A 20,202-nucleotide genomic window follows, 5' to 3' on the forward strand; every position below is an offset into this window, starting at 1 on the left:
GGTTTTCGATGATGGGATCGCGAAGAACTGCTTTCCACTGTCGTAACGGTTCTTGCACCCGAAGGCGCAGCAGCCCGTCATGCCGCACAGATAGTCGGCTTGAAGTTAGGTGACTGACACACGTTCCGAGCAAAACAAAAGCCGCTGTTCTTCACAGCAAGCAAAAGCGCATTGTCCGCAACGACGCCTGCCGAACTTCAGTGCGTGGTTGGAGCGGACAATATGGCGTCTGCGGCCGCGAAAAGCGCGGGTTTAAAGGACTTTTGCGCGCGAAACCGTCGGCCAATCGGAAGAGGCGACGGACGCAGGAGACCCCTCCATGCAGGAGAGGGAGAGGCGGCGTTCTGCAAAGGTTGTTTCTCGTTTCTCCGATGGTTGCGAGATGGCGCCACGGGTACCACTGCTGCGAAGTCTTTCGGTTTTGGTTCGCCGTCACCGCATACGATGGGGATTTCCTGATAATTCTGACTGAATCAGGCAAGTATCTCGCCTAAATATAGTATAAAACAGAACTGACCACCAAATGCAACCTCTGTGCGAAATTTGAGTCCGAACAAACGCGCGGTTAAGCCGAGAGAATTTTTTTTCCATTTTCTCTGATTTGCGCAACATGTCATGAATCAACGCCACATGTGACATGCATGAACGTTTAGACCTTGAGTTGGGTCGTGCGGCCTGCCTAGACTTCTTTTGCTCAATAAAGTTTTACCACCACCACCCAGCCAACCCAGTCCGGTTGTTTAATTAATAATGCGTTAGCATAGGGTCTGTGCAAGCAGGAATGGCGACCGCCGTCACTCGCGGTGCGAACCTTGTCACCTTTCCCAGCAGATTGTGAACAAATTTACTGCTCACCGTGGCAGTTATGATTGGTCACGATCGAGAGGCTGCTCGGGGAGGGCAACCTGCGTCTCATGTTTTAAACAGCCACCTTCCGGGGCGCATCGCTGCACCACTGCATGAGGAGTGGTATGTGGTCCCCAGCGAGCTAATGATAGAGAATGACGAATTCTGCATATATAGTCATTAACTGGTCACGATCGAGAGGCTGCTCGGGGAGGGCAACCTGCGTCTCGTTTTAAACAGCCACCTTCCGGGGCGCATCGCTGCACCACTGCGTGAGGAGTGGTATGTGGTCCCCAGCGAGCTAATGATAGAGAATGACGAATTCTGCATATATAGTCATTAACTCATTGACGCTATCGCGTCATACTCAGGTGGAGCTGCAACCCAGCTGACAACACCAGGTCGATATCCGAATCTTAGCCAAATATCCTAACACCTTTGAACACTTATTGCGAGGGATGTCAGTGGTAAGTCCTTGTTATTAGATGTCTTGACATGATATACCCGGTGGATATCCCGTTTGGGTGATATTATAGACATTACTTGAATCATCTCATTACGTTTGCGTAATGTCTGCAACGTCCGCTCATTTTCATTTCTTCTTTCTGTCATCTCAGATTCAAAATATTGCTGAACGTGCAAAAGCCATGGCTCCAAAAGGGGGCCCGGGTTTAGATTTGGAGTATATAAGTTTGTGAAATTCTTCGTTCTGTTGCTCAACATGTTGATGCTGCATGACTTCTGGTTTTTTAGCCTATCTGTAGCCTGATCTGAGTTTCACATATGCTTGTTAGACATGCTCGCCATGACAGCATCTGTTGTTATATGCATATTTTACCCACAAAAATGTCAGCACTGGGCCAAGCAACTACACCATTGCAATCAGCTGTACCTTGATGTCTAAATCGCAGAAAATGTCAATTAGGCCAAGCAAGTTGTTCCTCTTGGGCCGACAAAATCCTCACGGAAATTTACAGTCATGCTCAGGAACTTTCTAAGGACCTTCTTTGGATACAGAAAGCAGCAGTTATATTGCCGTGTTTTTTCATGCCACACGTGACATAAACGCCAACTACACGTCTATGGTATACAAGTCACAGCCATCGTTCTGTAACAGCGTCTAGAAGAAATTCAGTTTTAAATTATTTAACGGTTGTAGGCCAATATCATGGGGTGATCTATGTATATTAACGTCCAAAGCATCGTTTTAATAAAGAAAACATGCAAGCAAAAATTTGGTGTCTATCGTCCTTTAAGCACCCGTGCTGCGGCTGGCGGAAATAAAGGGACAGGGAGAGGATAGCAAGGAGTACATAGGGGAGACATTATTTATATAAAGGTAGCATGGCATCTAATTCATCTCATTTGAATCATCTGCGGAACTGTGAGTTTCGCAGTTCCCAAAGCTGCAACCAATAAGAAGGCAAAAAAATGACGAAATCCTGGGTTTAACTGTACATGCTTACATCCAAACCATTTTATTGCAAAGCAATACTACTTTAGCTACCACCTCAGCCCGTTCCAGCGCGAGGCGGTGGTAGGCACCACTTGACCTTTGGCATGACCTTTGGCATGACCAAGGGCGTCCGCAGAATTTTTTGCAGGGGGGGGCCCCATTGGCTGTTAACGCCGGAGGGGGGGGGGGGGGTTATGTTCGTAGCAAAAAGGCACTATTTGCGGAGTAAATTTATTTATTTATAAATAAATAAAATAAATAAGTAAAATACACACATGAAAGAAAAATTACAAACAGCAAATTAAAGCGTGGCTAGGAGAGATACATTGGAGTTTATCAACGAAGAAACAATTAAAATTAATAAAAATGCAAAAAGATACTATCACTTCGTGGAGAAGAGTGCTCAGTCTTGCTGCATACGGGTTCTCGACACACCCGGATTGATGACCAGCACACAGCACAATATGTTCACAAACACGCAACGACAGTCAGTCAGTAAACAGCAACTGTAGACGCCTCGGATTTTTCTGGGCGAATTGCGTGATGACACGGGTGATAAATTCATTCCTGTGCTTCATTACACGCTCTCGGTGCACACTCATCATACAAAGGCCGTCCAGTCTGTCGTTTGTCATCGTTGAGCGTAGCCACGTTTTCACTCTCCTCATTGTACTGAAGGAGCGTTCGACCGTACAGGTAGTAACTGGCAAAGCCAGAGCCACCTCAATGGCTTTTGCAACACCAGGGAAGAATGTCTTGGCCTGATGTAGAAGCTCGCAGTAAGTTATTTCTGATGGGTCCCCAGTTTTGTTGCACCACATCTCGTACCAAGAGATGGCCTCTTCCTTGAAGTTGTCGATGCCGTAAAAGCACTGGAGTTCTTCGGCGAGAACAGCGAACTCAACACGGCTCAAGTGCTTCATTTTTGATGGATGCAGCTGGAGAAGTTTGAAGCTCCTCTCATTGCTTTCAGAAAAGCGCCGAGCTAAAGAAGCAGTGAGGGAGTCCAAGTACGGCACATATATTGCCACACGGTAGTATTCCTCCGGCGACTGAATCCCGTAGTTGTCTCGGTGGGCCTGACGAGAGACTTGTCTTGGCACAGATACCACCACATTTAAGTGATTGGCTGCCTCCCTTGCTGCATTCATGATGTTAGAGAACTCCTCTACAGCGTTTGTCCGGTGGCAGCGAAAAATACGTTGCAGCTCAGTGATGTGGTCATGCACAGAATGGAAGTCCATGGATACACCTTGCAGAATGTTCGTAACTGGTTCGAGCCGAGCGCTGTACTTCGCTACAATATGCAAGCAGACGATGAAAGATGAGCTTGTTGTTGCGCAGTAGAGGATGTGAGCTCGTTGTCTAGTTGCAGCGTTCGAGCATGATTCCGTGGACGCGAGCTCCTCGAGTGCTTCGACTATGGCCACGTAATGCTGAGAGAAGATCCTAATATACTTATATTTTGCAGACCATCTTGTCTCACACAGCATCGGAATGTTCGGCACCAATTTTCTCCGGAGTACGCTCTCGCGGAAGAAGTTTATGGTTTGTTTGATTATGCCAATTGTGTTTCGAATTTCAGAGACGTCGTTCAGATCGTTGATGACGAGATTTAGTTTGTGACTTGCACAGTGGAAAAATAGTGCCTTCGGGAACTGTTTTTGTATAATTTTGTTCACTCCAGCTTCTTTTCCAGCCATTGTAGAGCATCCATCGTACCCCTGTCCAACGAGGTTCGAAAGAATCAGCCCGACATTCGTCAAAAACTTCAAGATTGCCGCGGCGATGCAAGCAGAGTTTAATTGCTCCAGCTCTACAAATCCCAAAAACTGCTCTCGAACGCACACTTCGGCTCCCGCCTTGTCAATAAAGCGAACGCCTATAGACATCTGCTCTTTTCCTGAAATATCTGCAGTTTCGTCAGCAAGAACGGAAAAAGCAAACGCTTTGTTAGCTTCGGTAACTATCTGCTCTTTCAGGATGTCGCCACAGATTGTGATGATCTCGTTCTGGACGCGGACAGAAGTGTACTTGGCATTGCCAGCAGAAGAAGCGAAGTGCTCCTGAAGTAGAGTATCTCCAGCTTCTACACGAAAGTCAAGCAGACCATTGAAGACTCCACTATCGGACTGCTTGCCGCGAATTGGCAAGTCATGCGTCGCGCAAAAGACAATGGTGGAAACTATTGGAAATAGTTTCTCACGGTTCCTTTCAACTTGCGCGTGCAGTGCTCTGTTCAGCTGCTCTACAACGGGTAGCTGCTTGCCTTTCATCACATCCATAAAGTTCTGTGAGGCCGTCATTGCCTCCTGGTGCCATTGGGATTTTACGTGATCCCTGCACGCCTCGTGCATTTTTCTGTAGTTACTGAAAGCGCGCACGATAAAACTTCCTTGAGTACCCCGGTGAACACGTGGAGGAAAAATGACGCAAAAACGACAAATAGCGCCTTTCGCTGTCGCTGAGTACGCAAGCCAGGGGGCGTAATCTCCCAGCCATTGATGTCGAAAAGGCCTCTTTCCAGGTGTTACATCCTTCTTAAAATCGTATGTAACATTTGGCGACCATGCCTTAGTAAGAAGACGTAACTTCAAAAAGTCCGGTATGCCAGTGAGTTTAGCTTTGCCTAGAAACTCTCCTAAGTCATATACTTGAGGCAAGTTATTTGTTTTCTTGATGTTGTCTCCGGACTTCGATCCCAAGCAAGGAGAAAGGGAATCGTCTCGGCTTACTGCGTGACCGGAGCTCGCTGGTGAAGTTCCTTCCATGGAGACGACGACGTCGGCTACTGTCCGGTGATGAAAGGTTGCATCGCTCTGGTCAAATCCGGACTTAAATCCCAAGAAAGGAGAAATGGAATCATCTCGGCCAGCTGCATTACCTGAACTCACTGTTGACAGAGTCCCTTCCATGGAGTCGACGACATCAGCTACTGTCCGGTGATAAAAGCTTGCATCACTCTGTTCAAATGCTACACCGTTGTCACATATCACACCAGAATCTGCAGGGGCGCATTTGGATAACGCTTCGTCAGACAACCGCTGACGCTTGAAGAAGCGCCGAATGTCCATCATTCGGAACCGCGCGAGACAAAGCTGGCTATGGAGTTCTTCGGGGTTGGTAGTGTTAAAAATATATACACATTGATTGAAAAAACGGTTGAATGCGTACGTTGAAAACAAAAAATGACTATATATACAACGAAAACTTATTTACAAGATAAATGCACGCTCGCAGCTTCATACACCTCGCTCCATCTTGCTCGCGCAACCGCACAGTCGAGTATTTGCACGCACACTACTCGCCGCTCGTCGTTTTCTCGTCCGCTGTCTTGATTGTTCTCAGCTTCGTTGACAACCGGCCACTAAAAATACCGAAGCACAAACACAGAGGCGCGCACACATGCAAGGGCCTACTTGCCGCAGTATCCCCGAATACGCACTTTGGGGGTGAAAGGAACGCCTCGTGACTTCCGAGGGGAAGGGACACTCGCCACTCCGGTCGGAAAATTTGTTTTGTGTGTTTTTATGGGGTTCAGAGCCCCAAAACTACTCAGGCTATGAGGGACGGAGTAGTACAGAGTTCCGGATAATGTCGACCACCTGGGTCTCTTTACCATGCACTGACATCGCACAGTACATGGGGCGCTGTTAATTGGGATTTGAGGCCCAGCCAGAGGTGACAGGCGAGCCAGGCAGGCGCCATCGGGCTGCCTTGACCAAAGGCGCTGGTTTCCGGAGAAGATGCAAGGAACGCTGGTGTGGGGGCGCCTCTGGAGACTGCGTCGCCGTGAACAAAAGCAACTGCTAATCCCCTTTGCCGAAGATTCTGAAAGCGGCGCTTCTACCGAACTGCGCTCTCCCGTGGATCGGAGGAGACAGCGAGCGGCGGCGGCGCCAACTGATCGCCTGCTTGCCCTTGAGCAGCCCGACAAAGCGGGGGTGTACACGGCTGATTTGTCCCTCCCTCCTGAAGAATTCATCGGTGGCCGGAATGTGCACTGTCTGCCTCCGTGTGGCTATCTCTCTAGAGATCAAAGAAACAGGCACCCATCTCAAGACGCCTCGAAACACATGCTCGCCGGTGCCGCTGTATGTCTGCAACGACGCGTCCCCGGACGCGGCACTTCGCAGATGTGACCCAAAGCTGGAAGCGGGGCCGCTTTTACTCTTTTTGCTGAGCGCACCGCCGCCCCTGGTGTGCGGCCATCACTCACGGTTAGAGTGAGTGATTTTCCAGGGGGGTGCAGCCGCCCCCCCTTGCCCCCCCCTCCGGACGCCCATGGGCATGACGTCATACCATCTGTGTAAAAACGGGGCCCCATCTCGCGCCGTCGCAGCGCGAGGCTGGTAGGCACCAACGGCGGCCTAACTCCCGCTCCTCTCACAAGAGGCGCCGCGCGTGGAGTGACGTCATACCATCTGCGTAAAAAAAACGGGGCCCCATCTCGCGCCGTCGCAGCATAGAGAAAGATATTGGTCGCAGCGAGAAGCTGGTAGGCACCAACGCCGGTTCGCTCCTCTCGTCAAGCCTGTCAGATGCCGCCTCAAGCAAGCAAGACACTTCGACAGAGTGCAAAGAGGAAGCATCAGCGAGCTACGGAGACGGCAGAAGAACGACTTTCCAAGCGGCGTGCTCAATATGCAGCCCGACGAAAACGGTCAACGTCTTCAGTGGAAACAACGTCAGAAGCAAGAGAAGAAGTTACGAGTTTGGCCGACAGTGAGGAATGTGCATCTGTTAAGTAACACTGTGTGTCGTCATTCTTGGCTATACGTCATTAGCCGTGTCAGTACATGGGAAACCAATAAAATAGCGGAACCTATCGTATTGCTTCGCAATTACCAGGCTTAACCAAGCTAAGCCACAGCCAGTTTTTTTAAACTAAATTTTACCACTAGATATCGGGTGTTCAGCCCGAAATATGCACAAAGTGTGTTCTAGACAAGTGTTTTGCCCTCTACGTCTAATTGGCTTGTCGCCCACACTGCTCCGGCATGCAGTGTCGAAGCAGTGCAATGTACAGCAAAATGAAATCCGTCACTTATCTGCAAGCCTTTCGAAGAATCCTTAGAAAGTGGAAGAGAAAATGGAACCTGGAGGTCGTCGTAACATGTGGTCTTAAACGTGCCCTGACAGCTCCCAGCACACGGTGGCATGCATTTCGCATCCACTGGATTGTGGCCACCGTGACCGGGATACAAACCCAGCTCCGCAGACAAACGCCATTCACCGTGGCGCACAAAATGAGGCGTACTCTAATAACAACACAGAACAGGTATGAGTGCGGGCAAAAGTATGTCTTTTTTATTCAGTGTGGATGAAAGTACTCTTAATTTCAATAATGGCCCTCACTGGACCTGCCAGACAACCATGATGTGCCATGCTTATTTTTTCAGGTCGCCGAATACTTCCTCTGGAACTGATCTTTGTTCCACAGCCACTTCTGAAAAAGGGTAAAAACAAAAGTAAGTATAAAAACGCAAACACTCACTTTTACACACGCTGACACCATAGCTGTGCATAGAGAGCTTCCTCCTAAAAGCCTCTACCACAGACAAGCACGCTCTCTCGTGGGTGCACTCATGTACTATTAACAGCTAAAAAAAAAAAACTTTCCTCGGACTACCTGCTAGCTTGTTAAGGCTCAAATTTTGCACAGAGGTAAAATTTGGCAGTCAGTTTTGTTTTACACTACTTCTGGGTGGGGTACTTGCCTGATTCAGTCAAAATTATTCAGAAATCTCAATCGTCTGCAGCGACGGCGTATCAGAACAGCAAGCTTTTGCAGCTATCATGCCGGTAGTGCCATCTCGAGCCAATTGAAGAAACGAGCACTCACTCTACTGTCGAGGTTGCAGAGAAACACATGGGGGAGAAAGCTATTGCATGGTTTGTTTGAAAGTGCTCGTCTACTTTATCAATACTAGCCTCAGGAAAAAATTCAGACTATCTCGTCATTGAGAGTAGATGTAAGCATGAAATGCACTGTAGGAAAGATGTACCATAATCTAGGATGGCACACAGATAACAATAGCTGCACACGAGTCTTGGGAAGCGTCCCTCATCAGCCACTTTTCCTTCCTTTAGCTTATATCACGAGCGACAGTGCTCAGATTTATTTGTCGCTTTTTATGTATAGCGACCAGTGCTTGCCACATGCCGAAGAAGAGAGGATGCTGCCAGCACGAGCTACACAGAATACTGGGACGTTCTGGCTGGACAGCGCTGTGCCCTGGCTTATTATAGTAGAACAACTTTATTATTCAGAAAGTGTGAGGAAAGGAATCACGTGGATATATTTAGGTTAAAGTTCATGGTGGGCTCTCTTCCAGACTGAACGTCAGGTGGCTACACAGCACCTTCCAGTGACCTCTTTGGCCCTGCCCGTCCCCGTCACATGGAGTTGTACCATAGGGAAAGGGACTGTATGGTTGTACCTCCGGTTCCGAGCTAGACAACGCAGTCTCCCACTGCTGTACATTGGAGAGTCGCAAATGTACCGGGAGTTTGTCCGCAGGGCATTAAAAAAAAATGTGACAAGGCATGGCTTTGGGTGGCCCGCACTTTACGCAGTCAGGTCTGAATTCGTCGTAGCTTACCAAGTGCCGCCAGGGCTGCGCGCGCTTATGCCTCTCGCGCTGCAGGGCAAAACTTAGGTTCCATTGCGCCGTGCAATAGCTTCGCCCACCACAGGACCACGAAGACCACCTGCACGCGCTGCTCCAGTGGCAGCGCAGCATGTAGCACCAGGCGGACTGAAAGCTTCGCCGAAGTTTGTTTAGCTTCGCCTACGTTCTGGTGCCAAGGTCACTTGTAGTGTGCCGACAACAGGAGCTAAAAGCATTTCATGCTTAACACTGTTTGCATGCGACTGCCCCCCTTCGCCCCACATCTTTCTCTGCAGCCTCCCTGCACTGTAGAGTGCTCGTTTAGGGCGTGTGATGGTGCAACCAGAACCATTACTCTGAAAGCTTGCTGTCTTGGTTTGCTGTCACAGCAAACGATAGAGATTTCTGATAATTTTGATTGAATCAGGGAAGTACCCCGCCCAAACATAGTATAAAACTAAACTGACTGCTAAATACCACCTCTGTGCGAAATTTCCGCACAAACCAGAGAGCGGTTACGTTGAAGGAATTATTTTTTCAATTTTCTCTGCGCGATTCAAGTCAGTATGTACTGTGTTCTGCACCTTTATCTTAGCAGCTTTGCAAAATTCTCCCGCCACAAACAGAGGCTTGTTTGCGATCAAACCACGCACAAAGCTTGCGTATTCCAGAAACTTTTGCTTTGTCGTAAGTTTGATGACTAATCTCGTTTGGCCACGCATGATGCAAACCGATAATTGTTTGCACCGTGTTGCCGCCGAAGGGTGGCGGTGACACCATCAAAGGCCAGCTTGCAACGCTCGCCTTGGTGCCTTTTGCGTTGTGGGGCTTTCTCCTAGACATTTCGTTGCAGACGATTCTGGCTTCGCATCATGCGCGACTGAACTACGTAAGCATCGTTGTCAAATTTGGCACGAGACAAACGTTACCTCAACCCGCAAGCTTTGGGCGGATTCACCGCAAACGAGCCTCTGGTTGAGGTGGGGGAATTTTGCAAAGCTGCTACCATTAAATTGAAGAACACTGTGCACGTACGACAGCGAGTGGTTAGAGTAGGCCTGACTGAGTACGGGCAATGCCTCTGCTATTTCAATGCCATCCATATAGCTCACTTTGCAGTGGGGTCCCCTTAGACGCCTCTATTCATTCACTGGTAGTACTGCGGCACTAATTTTTTTTTTTTTTATACATACATTCTATAGGCCCTTCTTGCACCGAAGCAGGAGTGGTTACAATAATTATCCCGTATAAAAAAACCCAGGCAACAGAGTCACTTAATAAAAAAAAAGCAGCTCAATATTCTTAAATGTGCGAAAACAATGCCATCCAACAAAAATAACGAGTTAAACAAGAAAATAAAATAAATGCTCAAACCTATATACAAAGAAACAAAACTAAACAAAAATACATTTCACAAATCAGTTTCAAATTCTAAGTTATCAACGCAGTTAAGAAAAGCACCAACATTGAGACAATTTGCTGTAACGGCAGCCAAATGATTCCAAAGCGCAATTGCACATGCAAACAGAGAATACTTATAAATATGTACATTAATGTGACCCATTGGTTGTATTGAATGGATCATGAGGGTGTCAGCAGGGTCTATGTCTTTTTGATGCAGGTTCCTTTCCTTCCCACTGTATACATTGGGTGTTGACTCTGGGCACTCTGACAAGTGACAAAGTGCGTTCATCAATAGTGCAAAAGCCGGGGTATCTTGTCTTTAACCCAGGTGCATTGACTGATGCCTATATGCCAAGTATAAACTCACCTTCAATTTGTTGGTCATCATCGGAGCCCTCTTCATCATCAATGTTGATTTCATCTGGGTTAGTCGTGCGGCTCCTCTCTGCCAAGCTCTGCTCATCCTCTGTGGTTCCACCCCTTCAGAAACAATTGCATAATGCATACATAAGTGCAAAATAAGAACCCATGCTTCATACTGTTCCCTTAACCTCATATAGCTGTACCTGAATATAATGAAATTAAGAAAAGTAAACGATTTTTTGTTACATGCAGTTCTCACTCGGATACTCAAAAGGACAGTACAGATGTAGGTAAAATCACTTCACAAACGTTCACAGTAAACCCCTTCCCCATTACTAGAAGTTGTAAAAACGAAGAAACAATTCGAGATCATGCTGATAACGCGACTGAGGCAGCAGCCATCACCATCTGCGTCACGGCTCACATGACACCTCTACACATGCGGTGGGAAGAGTGGGGGAGGTGGGAGAGTAAGAGGCACCTGCCTCTTCTTCAATGTCCCCTCTCTTGCAAATTCTTACATGGCAGAAGGTGTGCAAGTGTTTAGCTTATTCAAGTCTTTAGCCAATAGCCCTGACAGACCAAACACAGAGTGAAAAAAGCTGCACTTATCAGCAGTCTCTGAATGGCTAGTAATCACATTTCCAGAGTCAACAATGCAGTTCATGTTTTCGTCCGATGGAGCAAGGTGACGTCTAAAACGCTGTGGGGATTCCTTCATGAACTCAGCTAATGTCTGTGAACCTGTGAATACTACTTCTCTTTTGCAGCCTAAAATTTCTCCCTTGACCTAAACTAGCTGAGCACCGTTTCGGACGCTGATTGGCACATTGCTGGTGTTTTCTCCCCTCCCCACCCTCTTAATTTTCGCACCGCTTCAACGCCACTGAGTTGTTTCTTTCGCTTCCATCCAAGTGGTTCCTTTCTTCCAGCGCACCGTAACTGCGCGCTCACCACATGCTGTTCGCTGTTCATGGGGTGAAGCCTCCTCAAACGCGATGGTGCCGCTTATGGGTTCGTGACGTGGTAGCTATGGATCTCCACTGAGTAGCACCGTGAAGGGTGCAGGAGGCCGGTACGATTTTGGGGCAGTTCTGTTTCGATTCTTAACAGTATCCACGCAATAAAGCACTGATGGCAATGTGAGAAAGTGTCACTGGAGTGCATCCCTCATCTCAAAATCAAGCAAGCATTGCCTAGTCTTTCACCAAATAAATTACCGTGATTCAAGCACTTCTTGACAGTTGTTTTGGAGTTATTCAATAACTCAAACATTTTTTCTGCTCCCTTGAAGTTTGAATTAACAAGATTTTACTCTACAGTAGTTCTACTTAGAGTTAAAAAAAAACATTAACCATGAAACAAAACCAACGGTTAATTCACCACCAAAAAGTGCTCAACTTTTTAATAATTAAAGTGTTTGATGAAAGACCTCCCAGACCCTTTAGTATAGATGTCTCATAATTAAAAACATTACTTTTGCAAACAGTGTCCATCACAGAGCATCATTGACAAAGGCATCCGTAATGCTCCGTCATGCACATAGAAAAAACTGCTTTTGAAGTGGAAAAACTTCTGCCACCCTCACCTACACACACAAGTTCTGACAAAAGAGCTTCTTTGGTATGAGCAAACTCATAGGTCGTCTACTCAGTGAAGTTTAGCTGGCTGAGACTGTTCATACACACAGGCATCGCCAGCGAGAGGGCTCAGCTCATTTGAATGTCCCAAGTGATCGTATTTTACGTTCGCTCCCTAACCGTCACACCAAACATGGATGTAAGCGCTCATAATGTCACGCATGGTTCAGTACGTCAGGCACGGTTGGGTACGTCAAAGTAGGCGACTGGTCGGTAGCAGCCCAAACGCGGAGCATTCGCTTGCCAGACACTTCGGCTTCTTTCTTTCTAAGGCAAGCTTGCGCACATTCCGCGCTGTCGTGTTTCCAGGAGAACGATGACGACGAATGGACGGTGTCAGGTCATTCACATCCCTAACCAGCAAGCCTTTGGTTTCTAATTGCAGTTAATGTGAGAATCATTTCTGCTTTCCCCACTGCTATATTAGGTGTAGCTATAACAAGAGGCCATTTGAGTGAGCATGCAGTGTACGCAGTTCCTTCAAGCATGACCTGCTGTTGTTGATGTGGGACTGAGATATGTAGCTTACAATGCGTCAATGAGTTAAGGTAACCCATTCATCTCCACCACTAATGCTTTCAGTTCATCTGCACGGAGCATAAAGGTATCAATTCCCACACTAGAACTGTTATTTGGGAAGAAATACTAACTTACAAGAAAGCTTTGAGGCTGTTGACACCGCTGTGCATGCTGCATGCTCACAGTGCTGCATGCTGCAGTGCAAAGTATGTGAATATTTGGAAAACTCCCGAGTTACTTTAGATATTGCACATTCATATTCTGTACCTTTTGCCTTTGTTGGGCAGCAGTAACAATATCAGCAGCCATACCCAACTCTCAGCCAAACAAACAGGCCAATGAGTGCCAGGAGTTCTCTAAAACTGCTCTTACAGGCACAGCCTTGGTTGGGGTCTTGGGCATTTCTCTTGCGTGGGATGGGGTGTGAGTGCCATTTTTGAAGTACTCTGTCTCCCAAACTTACAGCTAAAAACTAGAACGATTTTTATGCTACTATCAACGGAGTACTACTATGCTAAAATTGCTTAGAACATTTAAAAACATTTAAATAAGAGAGCCCTTACCTCACAAAAAGGATGTCTTTGCCAGGCATCCTGGCAGCATCTTTTCTTGCCTCATCAGCCAACAACTTGGCAGCTGCTTCCAATTGCTGCATTGAGTCCTTTGGAGCTTCTGCAAGAGTTTTATCACTGGATCATTATTTGGCCCTCTAACCTGACGCGTGATGGACCATGCAAAAGCCCACACTGGAAACGCATTCCTGCCAGCAATTCAGAATGCATGAAGGAAACCTTTGGTGCAAGTAAAAATTGTAATGACTTCTATCAAGAGGCACCCAAGGACAAACATGGTACTTTGATTTCAGTATTCTTGTTTCACTTGGGCAAACATCAATGACATCAAAGCAAGCACTTGAAGGAAAAAAATTGAGTGTTCAAAAGGGCAAATCATAATCCTTCATGCATGGGTAAACAATGTTACATAACAATATGTTACTGGTAGTTAGTACCTCCTATCCTGCCTTCAATTTCAAAGGATAAGCATCACATAAACACTGGGTATGCGTTTGGGGATACATTACCACAGGTCAACTTCACATTTGCTGCTTGTACTGACAAGTTGCCATTAATTACAGCAACTAAAATATAGTTTGCACAAAATAATTAGAGTACTATAAGTGGCTTTTGATGGCCACCTATGCTTGTGAAAATTACAATGATAAAAGCCATAAGCTTCTCTTTTCTGTTTTTGTCACACAGTGTTTCAGAAGAGAGAAGTGGTGTATCTCTATGGCAATGACTGTACTAAATGCAAGCCATCGATTGTTAGTAGTTAGCGTCTTGCAATTAGATAAGTAGGCACTGCAGAACGCTCCTAATATATTCTTCAGGACACTGCAGAAGCAGCCTGATGTGAAAAATTAAAATAATACTGCTATAACGTTGGTAATGGATAAGTTTGAATTGAATGAACTCATTCAGAAAGAAAGGCCTGAAGCCACTGGGGGGGGGGGGGGGGGGACAAAGTTTTGTAGGGTGGAGGCCCTTGTCAGGTAAATTGAAATGGACAAGGTTTCTCATGACAAACTACAAGACCCAACACTTTAAATAGCTCACAGATGCCTGTCACATACAGTGATCATAAATCTCCGCAGAACATACTGCAAAGGTTTCACGGGCTTAACCACCATGAGCACTAAATAGATATTTATTTTTTTGCTGTTAATATCTTCTGAGCACACTACCAGCATGCGTGAAAGAAACGAGGGGGTAAATGTGATTGATGCCCCTTTTCTTGCGCTAAAGGGACAATAAAAGGGGGTACTAAATCTATCCACTAGACTGACAGAACAGTGTTCCTAAACTGCAAATGTGTCATCTTTACTAAGAGCAGTGCTTAGATAAGAAGGGAAATTATGTGAAAGCATCACCCATCAAGAATTTTGGCAACCACACCCAACCAAATGAATTCTGCCATCTATGGCTGACTCGTCACTTTCACATCCAACACTGTTTTAACGGAATGTACCATCAAAACAGGAAAACAACACGGAAAGTGCCACTGAAATATGAGAATGTGAATTGTAACGTGCTTCGCATGCCACTGAGCTGGCATGCAAAAAGCTGTCACGCGCAGCAACGCCAGAAGTGTGAGCCAAGCACAAGTTCTCAGGGTTGTTCACGCTTTCTCTGACTGGTGAGTATGCCATGCCTTGAGAAGATAGCTTCATAGCAGGAAAGATAGTAAACTGGGCATCATGGTAAACAGTATGGTTGCATCACCTGCTGATAACTACTGTATTAAAGTACTGTCTGATCTGCGGGTTGAGCGGTTTTATTTGTTTTCACTGATTCGCCAAGAGCTTGCATGGTTATGTCATACAAACGTCGTAGCACTACCTGCATTCCGTGGCAGCGTAAAGGAAGGAGAAAATCACAGACTTCATTTTCAATTTTGTCAGCAACACAGTCACTCTACTGTGCAGAAAAAATGCTGATAGTGCCCCAGAAGAAAAATCTCACAGTCTGGCACAGCTTGTTTCTGTTAAAGGGGCTGTGAAAGGGGCTATAATAAATTTGCGGTACACCTGGGATGTTAAAGCACGGCGCTTCACCAATATTGTCCAGCAAGAATTTTTTTTAATGCGCTTTGTAAAAGCTGAGTTATCTGTAGTCAAAATTTCAATTTCAGTGTCTGTGTGCCTTTCCCCTCTCCTCTCATCTATTTTTGCATGCTGGAAGGTCGGCGCTTCTCCGCCGACCCCACCTCTGGCAGCGGAGCTGCCTGACCCACCGGAGCTACGCGGCTTATTGGCCGCGGCCATGGTAGCTGTCAGATGTCTGAAAGAATCTAACCAATGGCCACCTCTCAACTTGTATACGCAGGTGCGAGCAATGAAGGAGGGTGCGAGCATGAAAGAGTCGCCGGGAAGGGCCCACCAACTTTCGCTCGTGATTGTGGGTCCTCTGCTGCGTGTAGAAGTGTATTGTAAAAGCTCGTTAATTCGACACTGACGGGACCGCGAAAAATTGTCGAATTATCCGAATGTCGAATTATCGAATGAACACCAAAAAACAATGTTTGCCGCAACAGGATGTAACCTTTATTTGGCAAAGAAATCTGTTATCGTCGTCTGCTTTTTCAAGCGAATTTGAGCGACTACGATAGCTCTAACAGCTGCCAGGTGCTCCGCGGCACACGCACCATCAGGGATTTGTTCACAGAAGTCCTCCCGCACGGACAAGGCTTCTGCGGCTTCTTTAACCGTGCACTTCAGCATTTGGGACAACTGCTCACAATCGTCACCTTCCGACGAATCCGTCGTCAGCGCCTGTCACTTCAATTATTTCATCCTCGGTCCGCTGACAGGCGAGGCGCGCAGGAACTGCACGCTACCCATTCGAAAGCAGCGCGGGGAGGAGAGGAAGCCAGCGCGGCGTCGACCGCTTATCTGTTTTTTCAGCCAGCGTCCGCCGAAGCGGACGCGGTTGTTGCTGCGACGATGCCGCGCGTCTTATCTTTTCTCTTTATCTTTCCTCTGATCTTTTAACTCTCCTCTATCTGCACCCGGCAGCGGTGGTGGCTCGGCTGAGCCAGTAGGCAGGCCCCTGCAATTTCTTTTCCTCCTTCTCTCAGTCGCAACAAAACAGCAACAACAAGCAGCGCAGTAAACACGCTGACAAAGCGCGCAATTACCAAAAAAAGGCGCCGCCTTATGGTTAAATAACTGCGATCGTAGCAGCAAGAACACGTGGAAACGACAACACACGCCAAAACGAAGGCCGCTTCGGCCGCCGCTAACCTCGCTTCCCTCGCCCTCTCTCACGCTGCTGACGATGATGACCGTACAGGTGGCCTATCAGCGTACAGTAGCGCCGCTCGCGGCAGTGTTTTTTTCTTTTTGCTCTCGGCGCACCGGCTTGGCGGGCGGCGGAGTGGAGTCGAATTAACCGACGCACGGCAAAATTTGTTCGAATTAACGAGAGTTTCGCCCCATAGACTCCTATGTATAATTGTAGGGACCTCGCGTGCGCGTCGAATTATCCGATTTTCCGAATTAACGGGGGTCGAATTAACGAGCTTTCACTGTATTTGGCTCAGGTTTCCATGACAAAACAGTGCAGTGATTGAGCAAGTTGATGTACTCTCCTCAGAAGATGTTTCAAAGCCCCTTTAATATTTCCCCTTAGCGTCCCTTTGATTCCTATTTTCCGCCCATCTGCTCCTGAAGCGGTAGCATATCCGTCATGTAATGCAACGCAAAACCAGACGACTTGCTGTGCATGTTTCACCGTTCACATGAGAGCAGCTGGGGCTGCTTCCAGCTCCTGCTGCCACAGCAAGCCTGTTCCTGCTCACATAAAGGATGAAGATGCCCTGTGCACCTGTATGACCACTGCATGCTCTTGCGAGACTACTTGACAGCTCCTCCCAGGAGCTTCTGTTTGCTTACTGGAAATCATCTTTAACGTGAATTTTACTGCGTAAGCAGTACGAGTGTCATCAGGCGAAAATAATGACGAGTGTGTCAGCGTGGCCACCGAGTGAAGCCTCCGGTGCCTGCAGCGAGCCAAGCATGAGAACCGCTCCCCGCCAAGAGGCGAAAGGGAAAATCTGCATCAGCGGAAGCGGACGGGTGGATGAAGTGACGCCCCCAAGTGAGCGGCGGGTGCAGAGAGAAAGAAAGCAGCGCCAAAAGCCAACATACGTCATCGGCTGATCTAGGGTGGCATGCGAAGGCAAAACGTGCACAGTGCAACAAATATAAAAGCATAAAACCACTAGCAAGCCATAAAACCTGGCCAAAGTAAAGCAAAGTTAATTGCCGCAGCGTCCAGCCAATGGGATGCCAAAAGGTAAAAGCATTACATGGAGAACCACCAAATAGAAAACCATCATCCTAAGAGTGCATTCTGCTTACATAGTTCATCGCATGAGGCCATCTGAGAGACTCAATTTTTCTTTAATGATCCTTTCAAAGCAAAAATTTCGCAATCAAACCTGTTTTTTTCTTTTCCAAAAGCATAATGAAGTATGAGCATTAGGTGCCTAGCCTAGGACTGATTACTTTCCTCACTGTACCCTTAATTTTTCATGCCTTTCAGTGCCTCCATTACAACGTAACCAGGGCCACGCTCCTGTGATGCAATGACCAGAAAAGCCCAACAGTCGAGATTTCATAACGTGGCAATCAGGTAACACACGGAAACCATAAAACTGCAATACATAGAGTGGTAACACTTCAAAAGTGACTGAAAGCAAAGGATCGACTAAAAGTTTGAAGTGACTTACCCTCATTTCCAGCTGCAGCTGCAGCCTCCCTGGCAGTTGCACTCAGCATCTGGGCAGTCATGAAGTTGACCTGGGTGTTGTACATGGCTTGGACGCTGCGCTTGATACGCAGCATCTCTCTCATGGTATCCTCATTCCCATGATGCACTTCAAACTCCTTCCATGTGTTCCAGAAGTCAGCTGCTGTCTGTGGAGCAACAGTAAATTGAAGTGCCATGTGACATGGCTTCATTTATATAGAAGAACCAAACAGTCGCTCATTATCATAAATATATATTAACGATTATTATTTACGAATCACCTTAACTGTTGAACAATAACAAAAACAACTATAGGCAGCTTTTCGCACTTCTTAAAGGGAAACTGAAATAGTTTTTAGAAAATTCCACGAGATTTGAATCCATGAAGCTTCTACATAAATCATGACAAGTAGTTTTGCGTTAGCATTTAACATGGTGACATAATCACTGATTAAAACGGCGGAAATATTCACGCTTCTTCTCAATGCATTGTAGGAGTGCAGAAAAACTTGTGATGATGTCATCACAGGTAGCACCCAGCCTGTCCTCACCTTTCTTTGTCTTGTCGAAACACTACGTTTTTCATTGAGCATAATGTCTGACCAACTGGACCCTCAGTTGTTAAGCTCCAGATTTCCACTGCCTTTGCCAACGTCCTCCTATGTGTCGTCTGATGCCGCCAAACAATGCTTCGTGAGCTTTACCTTTGGTGACACTGGTTTATTACTTCATGCAACCGTTTCTTCACTGGAAACGCAGTGCCACCATACACGACATCATCACTGCGGCCCATACCTAGCACTGCATACTGTGGATAAGCCTGAATGCCGACGGATTTATTCGGCACATCACCATTTCAAATGCTTGCACAATAAGACTGCAGGTTTTTCTACCTGCAAGTTTTACATCTTTGACCCCTTCAAGCTTGTCGAATTCTGAAACATCTTCAGTTGCCCTTTAATCGCAAGAAGAAATATGCATATTTAGTCCTCAACCCAACAGGTTTCAAGACTGTCGGTATAAATTCACGAAAATGTGCATGTCAATATTAATAAAATATCATTAAATAGTTCCTATCCACAGCATACTATTTGAATACAATAATGCCAGTAGTCAGCATTTGGATTTACCTTAAAAACCTCTTTTTACACTTCCAGATGATGCATGTCAGTACAGCCGAACCCGATTATACCAAACTCTGTTAGACTGAATTATTTTCAACATTTAGAATAATTTCTGAGCACCATAAATGTATAGGAAACTGTACGGCTACATCGTACAAAAATTAACCGTCACATCAGATAGACTGAACTTCGGGTAACACTGGGTGACTCAAGAAGCTGGCTTTCCCTCAGCACATCTCCGGAGGTTAGCTTTCCCGCATAGACCTGTGGATGCTATAATGCAGCGTAGCGTGCACAGACCAATGATGACGCGGATTTTCCATGACATAGACAGTGGGCACGTACCCAGAACACCAGAACATCAGTTTTTAGCGCGCTGCGCCAGTTGTGCCCGCGGTTCAAACATACAGTGCGTCGCGCTGCTATTGGCATTTTCGCATAGTTTTTGTTGTCTCTGTGTGCCTCCCCTTTTCCATGAAACTAGGAATTATCAAGCCAGATGAACGGGGTGAGAAGAAATAAAAAGTCGATGCAGCGTACAAGATTCCGAGACGCATGCTGAGGACCATTTTGAAGAACAAGGCTGACGTTCGCGCTAAAGGGGAGAAGAGGACCGGCACTCGCGACGCCAAGCGAGTACGTACAGCCGCGTATGAAGATGTTGAGGCAGCAGCGTAAAAATGGTTCCTCAACGTCTGCCTCACCGTAGGCAAAGGCTGTAACCATCACTGCAGTGCTAGTTTCAGCAACATTGTACTTCGCTTCCTGCCTGTGTCGGTGCTTTAGCCCTTGGACCAGGGAATAATCCGCAAGGTGAAGGTTAGTAGTAGGTAAAACCTGACTGAATGGCTCCTACAGAACTTGAGGACTGGAAGAGACTAAAAATTGACCTCTTAAGTGCCCTGTCTATGCTGAGTGGGCCGT

General features: G+C 46.7%; 1 protein-coding gene and 2 long non-coding RNA genes across 3 annotated transcripts in view; 2 read left to right on the plus strand and 1 right to left on the minus strand.

Moving 5' to 3' along the window:
• The first annotated feature begins 369 nt into the window (after positions 1-369).
• LOC149352310 (uncharacterized) lies at positions 370-20,044 on the plus strand. The gene is made up of 4 exons (XR_016290761.1): positions 370-477; positions 7,705-7,773; positions 17,948-18,037; positions 19,763-20,044. It is a non-coding gene; the product is annotated as an uncharacterized LOC149352310 (long non-coding RNA).
• LOC149352311 (uncharacterized) lies at positions 508-4,193 on the plus strand. Its single transcript, XR_016289526.1, has 2 exons — positions 508-1,313; positions 4,002-4,193. It is a non-coding gene; the product is annotated as an uncharacterized LOC149352311 (long non-coding RNA).
• Positions 7,587-20,202, minus strand: part of fand (Pre-mRNA-splicing factor SYF1 fand) — a 47,876-nt gene continuing 35,260 nt past the window's right edge. Inside the window, exons 20-23 of the mRNA XM_089581483.1 lie at positions 18,135-18,321; positions 13,406-13,514; positions 10,688-10,800; positions 7,587-7,751 (exon numbers count right to left, since the gene is read on the minus strand). Of these exons, the coding sequence (XP_089437609.1) occupies positions 7,693-7,751; positions 10,688-10,800; positions 13,406-13,514; positions 18,135-18,321 (468 nt within the window). The 3' untranslated portion in view covers positions 7,587-7,692. The remainder of the gene's footprint in view (positions 7,752-10,687; positions 10,801-13,405; positions 13,515-18,134; positions 18,322-20,202) is intronic.

Source organism: Amblyomma mixtum, chromosome 3, assembly GCF_055824585.1.
Source record: "Amblyomma mixtum isolate Tamu chromosome 3, ASM5582458v1, whole genome shotgun sequence".
In the NCBI taxonomy this organism is placed as follows: domain Eukaryota; kingdom Metazoa; phylum Arthropoda; class Arachnida; order Ixodida; family Ixodidae; genus Amblyomma; species Amblyomma mixtum.